Consider the following 11,188-nt stretch of genomic DNA (forward strand, 5'->3'; position numbering starts at 1 on the left):
GCGAATTGTGTAGTGGATATGCGCCATAACACTTCTTCACACACCCACAGCCTCCGGCCCCTCCCCACCAACAAGTCCCTCACACAGCTCACACACACACTTACAGCACACATACACAAATCCCTCCACCACAAATCCCCTTGCTCACCATGGTGTCTCAGCAGGCGGCAGGATCCGGCTCGCAGCACAGATCAACAGGCAGCCCAGGGACTGTCACACAGCAGCAGCCACTGGGTCTTCTCTTCTCTCCTCAGGGATTTATTAACCATATGTTATATCTATCTAGTGTGTATATATTAATAAAAAGCTACATCCCACACTGCGCTCCCCTTTCCCCAACCCAGACACTGCTCCCCTTCCCCTAGCTACATTAACACACGGCCCCCCTTCCCCTAGCTACATTAACACAGGGCCCCCTTTCCCCTAGCTACATTAACACAGGGCTTCCTCTTCCCCTAGCTACATTAACACAGGGCCTCCCCTTCCCCTAGTTACATTAACACAGGGCCTCCCTTCTCCTAGTTACATTAACACAGGGCTCTCCTTCCCCTAGTTACATTAACACAGGGCCTCCACTTCCCCTAGCTACATTAACACAGTTCCTCCCCTTCCCCTAGTTACATTAACACAGGGCCCCCCTTCACCTAGTTACATTAACACAGGGCCCCCTATCCCCTAGTTACATTAACACAGGGCCTCCCCTTCACATAGCTACATAAATACAGGGCCCCCTTCCCCTAGCTACATAAATACAGGGCCCCCCTTCCCCTAGCTACATAAATACAGGGCCCCCCTTCCCCTAGCTACATTAACACAGGGCCCCTCTTCCCATTTCCAGTGTTTTCACATCTCACACAGAGCTCCCTCCCCTTCCCCTATCCACAATCCCTCACAGGGCTCCTCTTCCCCCTTGTATTCCCATTCCCCTCCTCCTAATACTAGAGCACAGCATAAAATAACCTCACCCCCTCACTGTACTGCCACGTTTCCCCTCACTGTACTGCACTTACCTTTCACTTCACAGGCCGATAGCTGCTGCAGCTGCGAGAGGCTGAGCACTAAGTTGGGGGCGGGGCTGCTTGATGATGACTCGTCGGATCACTGACTGAGAGATCTGAGGAGTCATCAAGTAGCCCCACCCCCAGCCCAGTGCTGCTCAGCCTCACCAGTGGAGTGTCTTATTAAAGACATTAATGCTGGTGCCGGGCAATTCCAGGAGGCTAATGGTGGCGCACCCGCGGTGGACAAGGTTAGCAGCTATAGAGGGCGATCCTCCCTCCCTCTCCTGGATCCATCACTGCCTTTTGCTGCCACAGTCCCTGAAGCAACCACCGCTCACATGTCCTCCCTGCAGCGGCACTCAGGGGCGACCCTGGGGGAGGGGGGCAGCACAGCCCCTTCTCACACACACTTACTAGCCCCAACAGGAACCTTACCTTCGTCAAAGTCGTGGCGTGGCTGCCAGCAGTGAGAATTAATTGTTTGCGGGCCACTCTCTACGCACCAGCGTAGTCGGAGACAGTCTTCTCTTTTTATATATGGGGACTGAGCGGTGCCCCCCTGTTAGCCTGCCCCTAGAACCGTCCCTGGGTGTAAATACATAAATTATTTTACATGTGGGGTAAATACTGGCTGCTTTTGCATGTAGCCCACAAATGCACAGCTTTATTATTACTCTACAATTTAGATGTCAGTTTGGAAACACTCCTCCCAAATCTAAATCTCTCTGCACATTTTAAATCTGCCCCACCTGCAGTGCAGCATGGTTTCACCAAGATGACCAGTTTAGAGAGATATCTCTCTCTATTCCCAAGTCTGAATCAGGCCCATATTGTTCCCATCTGCTTGTGTGTACACACAACCAAACAACTGACCCATATATTGGCCACAGTAACCAGTGAAAGTGACATCATAACTAGTTTTTCTGGCCAGACATATGATGTGGCCGATTGGTAAGTGTGCATGCACTTTATCGTTTATGCATGTCTTTACCAAATCATTAGATCAGTCCGCTGGTCGGTCGGACGGCTGATCCACCGTTACAGTGTGTACCTCACATTACAGTAATGTAGGGGCCTGTCTGTCTGTCTATCTATCTATCTTTAGGATGTCCCTTCCTTCATTCCCCAAAGTTTGAGAATTAAGTTTTGCATTGATACTGACACATTCTGAATACTTAAAAATGATGTAAATGTTACATGGATGGAATGCATATTTTTTGTTTACTAAATTTATATTTTTTTCATCATTACTTTTTATGTGTTTTAAATACTTTAAAATCTTGAAAAATGCATGAAAAAAATATTTATAAATCCTGCATGTTTAAGAATTTATTTTCTAGTATATGTTATCTGTCTCTGGGGTAATTCCTTTTATGATAATACAGACACTTTCTAGAAAATGAGAACTGACCAATATGAGAAATCCCCAATAAGGCATACATCCTATGGGATTTCCCTGGGGTTACTTATGAATGAAGTGGGAGGACTCTGGGAATATAAATAATATCTGCTCGAGGAGCTGGTTTACAACACTTTACAAATCTCTTGTGCAGTTTTGAGGGGATCCTGTTTCACAGTTCTGAGAACATCTATTCACCACAATGGAGAGAACACTCATTATTGTCTTCTGTTCACTGCTCTTTCTTCAGTCCTATGTGCAAGGTAAGTGATATTAAATACAAGGAAACTGGGATCAGACCTTAGCAGTAGGATCCACCTTGAGGTAAGTATGGAGCCAGGGAGCAGCTGGTAGCCAGATAGAATAGAGTGTGGGGCTGATTGGAGCAGTGAGGGGCAAGGACTGGACACGGAGTGGAAGCTATAGATCTATACAGGGTTGCATGGGACAAAGGAGTCTCCAAGAATTAGTTGAGACTGGGACTCTTATCAGATAAAGATTATAACTTTTTCAATTCCACAATGCACTGTTCAACATGAACAATGTCAGCGACTTTCCAAAAAATTGCAAATAGGAAACCATATATATATATATATATATATATATATATATATATATATAAAAATATATATATATATATATATATAAAAGCAAATTCTTCCTATACAATCATAGCTTTACTTTGACAAGTTCCTAAAATGCTGCATATCCTTTATTCTTCAAATGAGAAAGCTGCAGCATAAATTGCATTAAGCAGACTCACTAACAAGACCCCTTTCAGATGACAGAAAATGCTCCACTCCATTTTATTTGCTGTTGCAGTTAACTGTGCTTACAGTAGTTAAAGATGTGGTCTAAGAACTGACTGTTTGTACTGGGTGGGAAAGATCACATTGGAGACTTTAAGGAGACTCACAGATTTGCTCCCTGAATATAATTCTGACAAGAGCCCTCTTATTTCTAGGCATGTCCCCACTGGGGAGGAGACGCTGCCTATGCATGGGACGTGGTGCTGGTTCAGTTGATTTCAAACAGGTGAAGAAGATTGAAATATTCCCACCAAGTGCCAAGTGCGAGAAAAGGGAAGTCATGTAAGTTATAAGTTGGTCTGTGGGCTGTAATGTTTTGGCTTATGGCTAGCTATATACAGGATGTGAAAGCCTTGAAACTGCAGATCGTTTACCCTCAACTATAGTAATAATGTAGCAATACAGTGGTTATTACTTTGCCGGAAACAAACAAAAGTATAATTAATACACATGTATGGGTTTCCAAATTAGTAGATTAAATACCACAATACCATTACCATTACCAATATCATTACATAAAAAAACAAATTTGTCATTACTTACACTGTCTTCAACATCCTTAGATATTTTAATTCACTTGCTTAAAAAGTCCATGCTGTAGACTCTGTCTCTGTACAAATGAGGCCATAGAAAGAATCATTTATTTAGTATTGGCAATATTCTTCATACATGTATATAATTTTAACAATATTATGTATTTTCTGCAGTGCTCAATTAAAAAATGGAGATGAAAAATGTCTCAATCCTTCCTCCAAACTAGTGAAATCGTTTATGAATATAGCAAAAAACCGGTAAGAAATTAAATGTGAAATAAATCCCAGTGATTAGAAAGATTATACAAATATATATATATTGCATAGTTTTTAAATGAAAATAATTGTGCTTCTTTTCTTGCTGAGTAGACATAGTTACCTCTATGCACATGGGATGTTTTAATATTTCTTGTTGTAACTATAAATAATTTAGTAGCTGGATTGAATGTATAGCATACAATGCATGTATAGCATTGTACTATATACTACGTAAAGTGATAAAGCTAATTTCTCCAGCAACTCATTTCTCTATCTACTAAAGCCCTCCAGCCAGTCACAGCTATCGCCACAATCCTCTTATCATTGTCGTAATCTCATCATGGCGCTAGCAGCGAAACCGTTCAGGAAAATAATTTTATCATACTTTAACAACTTGAAATAGATTAAATAAATTATTTTAATTTGCTTTTTTCATATTTATGTTATATTATGATTTTTTGTTTTTTTAATGTAAAGTGGAACTGGAAGATCAATTCCAGACTTCCAGTCCATTGTGAATGTGTGATTGGTCAAAGCTTGGTCTTACATGCGCAAGATTCTCTCTTACCACTGCCAGCCAGCATCGCACATTCCACTGCCCTATTAATATTTTATTGGTATACTAGTTAGCAGCCCATCAATATTACGGGACATTGTTGCGCCAGCGAAAAGTCCCATTTGAGCGCTGACAGAAGTCAGTTTTTAGTCATTACTATTCAGCTGCTGGAGGGTCTGTGAGTAGAAATATCAGCGCCGGTGGCTGTGCATGCCCGAACGGAGCAACAATTGAATTGTGCTGGCCCCTGCATCGTGCTGTTCCCTGTATGTTGCTGTCCACCTAATAGACCTTATTGCCTCCCTAGTGCTGTCCCCCATATTGTGCTGTCCACCTAATAGACCTGTCCTGCGCACCCCAATGGAGCAACAATTGAATTGCTCGGTCAGGGCCGCCAGTGCACAACATACTTGAAATCCCATCATAGAGGTGAGGAGCAGCATTAGCCTAAACATTGTCATGGCCACGAAAAGTCCAGTGTGAGCGCTCAAACGGGTAATTTTACGTTAATTACTGCTTGCCAGCTCGGGGGGCCGCTAGTAGAAATGTCAAGGCCGGCAGCTGTGCATGGCCGATCGGAGCAACAATTGAATTGCTCCGTCTGGCGCCACACTTGAATTCCCCCCCATAGAGGTGAGGAGCAGCGTTAGCCTTTTATATATATTTTTATATATATATATATATATATAGATTTGGACTAAACAAGATTTTCATTGCGATAAGCAGTAACAGAAATTCTTAGTTATCACCAGCGCTTAGGAAATAGAGTGACATATTAATTTGTTCAAAAAGCAATATACTCAGAATTCACACTTCCTCAAAGAAATATAAATATGTGGCTGTAAGGTTACGTGGTTACACTAATCTTTATCTCTATTATTTACACAATATTTATCAAAATATATAATGCCATTAATAACACAAACTCCATGCAAGACTAAAAGGAACAATAATAGACAGCCAGTTTGGATATGACTGCTTTAAATGTAAAAAAAACACCTTTTATGAACTAGCGAAAAAATTTAGAAGATATGTAAAGTCCTTACAAAAAGAATAACAGTATCATGTAAAAGCCTACATTTGACATAGAATACAGAACATTACACACTCTCATCAGTATGTGAACATTTTAGCTGAGTAAATGCTGCCCTCTATGGTAGGAATCACCAATTAATTCCACAGTGATTTGCATTATAGCTTGCAAGTTGCAAATAATAATTATGCAAATGGAAAAAATCAACTTCTACATGGTGCCTAATGCTGAAATTATAATACTATGTACACGGTGACCACTATATATAAATACAGATCAGGTCTGGTGCATTTTTGTGTCTGTGATGGCTAGCGTCAGAACATGCTGGGAGTTAGTGGCATATTCCATGGGTCCCAAAGCAAATTGTGTATTAGGCCTTCACACATGCATACCCAACACATACTTACCTACTTTTGAAAAAGCATTTCAGGGAGACTGTGAAAGGAGAAAAAAAGAGATTTGCCCCCCAGCACACTGCAGCAAAAACAATACTTAAATCCTACATGATAATAGAGATTTAGAGGTATTAGTTACACACATTTGCAAATATATGAATAAGCGCCAGGCCAATTGTCAAGGCTCCTCTATACTGGTGTCCCTAACATTAAGGGGCTCACGTCCGAGAAGCAAGGCACCCCAGAAAAATTCCAGCCAAGGACCATCCCCAGGGCATCACACGAAAAAGGGAAAAAGGTGATAGCGAAGTATAAAGAAAAGATGTGTAAAGATAAATCACATATTACACAGATTACACATCTTTTCTTTATAATTCACTATCACCTTTTTCCCTTTTTCATAATCTCTTTTTTTCTGTGTTCAGTGTAAACCCCGCCCTTTACAAGCACCTGTGTTATGCAATTAAGCTGATCTGAGCAACTACCATTTTTTTTGCAAGACTGTGAAAGCAGCACTTATGAGCGCGGCAGTAAAGTGGACGTGTACTGCTACATCTGAGAGGTGTGTAATAAAACTGACTTACACCCACATGTAAATGAGCCCCAAAGCAGTTAGTAAGATCTATTTGTTGATGAAAACACACAGATACTTTTCAGAAAATGCATGTAGCCATAGGGATCATTGGGCATGATTCAGACCCGCTCGCTGAGATGCATACTCTCGCTGCTGCCAATGGAATGCATTGTGCGCATGTGTATGCATGTGCCTTCCTTAGCGAAAGTTCACAATGCATTCGCTCGCTGCACATAGACAGCCTAGCAGAGTGAGTGACAGGGGAAGCCGTTTGTAGGTGGTAACAGGGGCTGGCCATTAAAAACGGGGGAGTGGAGGTGCAAACGCAGGCGTGCCTGAGCATCTCAACCTCGTTTTAGAGGTTTGTATAATTATAAGACAGCATCATAGCACAGGTCACCTGGCTTGTTTTTACACTGTAGTGCTTGCAGTGCTTGCGGCAGAATATGGTGAACCTCAAACGCTGCAATAGCATCTGATGTACCGATGGTTGCATACACTTACCGGACATGAAATGCACTAAACAGGCTGGTGGGTGTCTGCATACACTATGTGATCGCTCTCTAAGAAATACTGGGCGTGCTAATGCATTGCTGTTCGATAGCACTGCCTACGCAATTTACATACACATCGTGCGAGCGATCGCATCTAGCGAGCAGCTCTGAATCAGGCCCTGTGTGCACTGCTGAATCAGGCCCTTTGTGCCTTATAATCAATGCAGGGAAATTATACTAATGATCCCATTTTAATGTATATCTCTCTTTTTTTTTTTATATAACAGCTTTATAGTGGGGGTAATGTGCAATCAGGGAGATTGCTAGACTCTTCAGGGAGACAGGGAGATTGCTACTATTTCAGGGAGTCTCCCAGACTATAAGGGAGAGTTGGCAAGTATGACCCAACACCACACACCATTTTATAAAAGTAAAATAATGAATGTATAATACAAACCCCATTGACCAGTATACAGTCCATTGCATATGGTCCACATTAACTAGAATTAACTATTGTCCAGTAGAATGTATAGCTGCCCTCTCAATGTCCAGCATACATTAAAGCCCTTCAGTGTATATAACCCTATTATCTAGTATATAGTGTTTATTAATTTTGTCTAGTTTCCCTCAATCAAACTCTATGTACAGTATACAATACTATTTCTGTTCACAGGAAGACTGTGAAACATACTTACCGACTTTGGTTCACTCCATTCCGGGAGCAGCCGGGCAGGACCATCTTCTCTCTGCTTCCGGGGGCGGGGCCAGTCTATAGCTGACATTCGGCCCCATCCCCTTTACAAGAAACCCCCCGCGATTCGCGGGTCCGCAAGAAGGGGGCGGGGCTAAATGACAAGATTCGCATCATTTAGCCCCGCACCCTCCCTACGGACCCGCAAATTTCACGGAGAATCTCACCATCCTGCGGGAGATCTGCCTACTATTCTGGGGGTGCGGGGGGCTACCCGAAAAATCGTGAGCCTCCCGCGACTCCTGGGAGAGTAGGCAAGTATGCTGTGAAATGACCAATATGTTTGCATTAGTAATTAATTTTTCCTAGTCAGCTTATAAAGTGGAATGTGACTGATACTGTATATTTGTTATGGTGTATTTTAAACAAAACAAAATTTTTATATGTTAGTTCTTCCAATTATATGCTCCCTGTGATGTTATTATTTATTAATTACACTGTCCGGTCATGTACTAATGCATTATGTACTGAGTTTTGAGCAATTTTTACTACCACTGTGAAGCACAGCTCCTGTGGTATTCCAGCCACATTTACTCATGTTGTCTGTAGGATTACTGAGGTGCATATTGGCCACACACATCCAGGGGAGCTGAGAGTGGGGTGGAGCGGGTATTCTTTACCCAGGCCCGGCCCTGATGGAGGGGCCTGGCTGGGGCCCACGACCTGCAGCCCCCACTCCCGATGCGGTACTTTGGGCAGGGATTGAGAGTACTGACTGCTGCTGCATCAGCCTTTCTCCCTAGCCTAAGACACATATTGCTGTCATGCTGTGTGCTGGACTAGGGAGAGAGGCTGCAGCAGCAGCAATCTGTCCTCTCTCTCCCTGCGTGATGTGCTGGGGGGAAACGAGCATACTTGCCCACCCCGCGGACACGACGCCCCCCCCACGCACAACGGTGCCCCTCGTGTGGCACGCACACTCAATTCGTATATTATATTTTTCCTTTTTCATAAGGAGTGGTCTGGCCACACCTCTCCGAGCTGTCGGCGGCCCTGGCCACATCTGGTATTTACACTTAGCTTTGCATGGACATTTACACTTCACTCTGCATGGGTATCTAAATTTTTGTTTTTTTCAAATGCATTATAAGTTTGTGATTAGATGCAAATTGATTCCAACTCAGCATTATGTCCAACGGTACTGAGACGCCAGAGCCATTTTGACTGCATACAGGATCACAGTCACATCCCCCGAATTGGTCACAATATGCCTGCCCTTGAGCCGCCCTGAACTGATGCTGTCCATCAACGGTCCCTGCCTGTCAATTACTTTGCGAATAAATCCTTTCTGCGACTGCCATTTCAAGACTATCGGGATGCATGAGCAGTGCGACTCCGATGCATGCGCAGTACAAAAAACATATCACATTGCCCATTTGCGACCATCTTGGAATCAGGCCCAAAATACCATGAATTCTCATGTGCTCACACTGGGTAAAAGAATAAATCCAATGCGGTTTGAAATGCCTTTCTGCTTCTTTCAGGTTTAAATATTGCACAAACAATACAAGTAACAAATACATCTGTTCAATGGTCTGTAGCTCAATAATAATGCTTTTTTTGTTCTTATTACAGGTCTGCACAATCAACTACAAAATAAGCAGAGAAGAGGATAAAAGCAACAAATATAACTCCTTACTACTTATAACCCGACACTAACGTGGAATTGTAGTTATTAATAATAATAATAACAACACGCATGATATGTAGTAATCTACTAAAACAAATTCTGATGTTAAAAATATAACCACTATAAGAAAACACCATAATCAATGTATAATAATAAATATTCTCTCAGCATTTGAAAAAGTAATACAATAGGTACTGTATGTAAATTTATGAACTTAGCAAACAAAATTTTCCAAAAAATCCTCACTGAATGTAGGGTGAAAAAAATTGCAACAAACATGTATAGCGTAATTAATTTATTAATAAGGGAACTTAATTTAAAAATAAAATATTTATTTTTTTACATTCATTTTAACATTTATTTTTCAATCTATTTTTGATGATAATTACTATTGCACAAATTTGTAAAAAATGTAATTTTATTTTAAATTCAATTGAATTTACATTAGTGCTATATGATTACATGACTTTTATACTTAAGCTATACCATTACATGTTGGTTTCCTCAAATATTTTGGTTTTATGTCATATCCAATTATATGATGGGACTGATCTAATAATATGGTTGGCTTGTGATTGTACTATTGTCACCTACATGCTTTCATCTGCCGACTAAAAGGCACGGAACATCTTGTACAAATTTCAACGTGTGCAGTCAAACTCACCCCAGATAAATATCCGATATGAAATGCCACTTGTATATTCACAAATAATTACCTATAAAACTATACTTTGTACAGTCTTTGAGCTTTTTTAAAAAAAATTGCAATTGAGATGAGTGGTGAAAACTTAAATAGAACCATTTCCATTATCATATGTGGAATGTTAATAAGATAACGTGATAATGTGATATTTAGTGCAATGTCAAAGTGACAATTTTTCAGCATATGACAAATATATAAAGTACACAAATCTTAAGAAGATGTAACCTGTTTACTTCTAAATGCCAAGGCAAGGCATCAATACATATAGCGGCATTAACTGTACATAGAAGCTGATTGTCAATGGTAAAACTGAAGAAAAAGGTTTAGAATTGCCACAGGAAAATAAAGTTTTGATGTATTTTGTTGTAACTCCTGTCTGTATATGTATAGATATTTATCTATCCAGGGCTATGTTTCGTAAAATATATGTTAAGGAATTGGGGGTGGAGTTGCTGGGGAGCTATGAAAAAAACTTTTTTCATGTGTATATATATATATATATATATATATATATATATAGTATTAGAAAAGATGGCACTCAAAAGAGACTTTAAAGTTTAAACTTATCTAAGCATTGACATTTTGCCCAGGACATCACATCATAGTTAATGAGCAGTTAATGAGTTCCTGCTGAAAAATAGCACTCTATCTATCTATCTATCTATCTATCTATCTATCTATCTATCTATCTATCTATCGATACAAGGGTCTTTTCGCCATGTTTGTTTCTCAAAACATCAATTTTCTGAAAATGATAGATGTCGTGTGGTTTGGATTGCATATAAGTAGTTCCAGATGCCATTATACACAAGAGAGTGTATGGAGAGGGTTGTGGGCTGTATTTGTGCTTTACCTGTCACAATTGCACTATTACAGTATATATTAAAAGAAGGCATTTTTAATCTGTATGTCTGTGAGGGACAGACACTAGCAGACAATCAGCAATACAGGCTTCTCCTGTTTGTTGAAGTGAGCTGCACTTACATTGTTTTTCACAAGGGTATCTCTATCATCTGCACTGCAGTATGTATTGTGCATTAGAGACAGAGACA

At 40.8% G+C, this 11,188-nt stretch overlaps 1 protein-coding gene across 1 annotated transcript; it reads left to right on the forward strand.

Moving 5' to 3' along the window:
* Window positions 1–2,591: 2,591 nt before the first annotated feature.
* LOC148477654 (C-X-C motif chemokine 11-6-like) lies at window positions 2,592–9,775 on the forward strand. Its single transcript, XM_088456422.1, has 4 exons — window positions 2,592–2,663; window positions 3,365–3,491; window positions 3,917–4,000; window positions 9,379–9,775. Exons 1-4 carry the CDS (start codon window positions 2,603–2,605, stop codon window positions 9,401–9,403), a joined length of 297 nt encoding a protein of 98 aa, XP_088312548.1. The 5' UTR covers window positions 2,592–2,602; the 3' UTR covers window positions 9,404–9,775.
* Window positions 9,776–11,188: the final 1,413 nt, after the last annotated feature.

The sequence above is a fragment of the Taudactylus pleione genome, unplaced genomic scaffold (genome assembly GCF_031769625.1).
Source record: "Taudactylus pleione unplaced genomic scaffold, aTauple2 ptg000703l, whole genome shotgun sequence".
Lineage (NCBI taxonomy): Eukaryota > Metazoa > Chordata > Amphibia > Anura > Myobatrachidae > Taudactylus > Taudactylus pleione.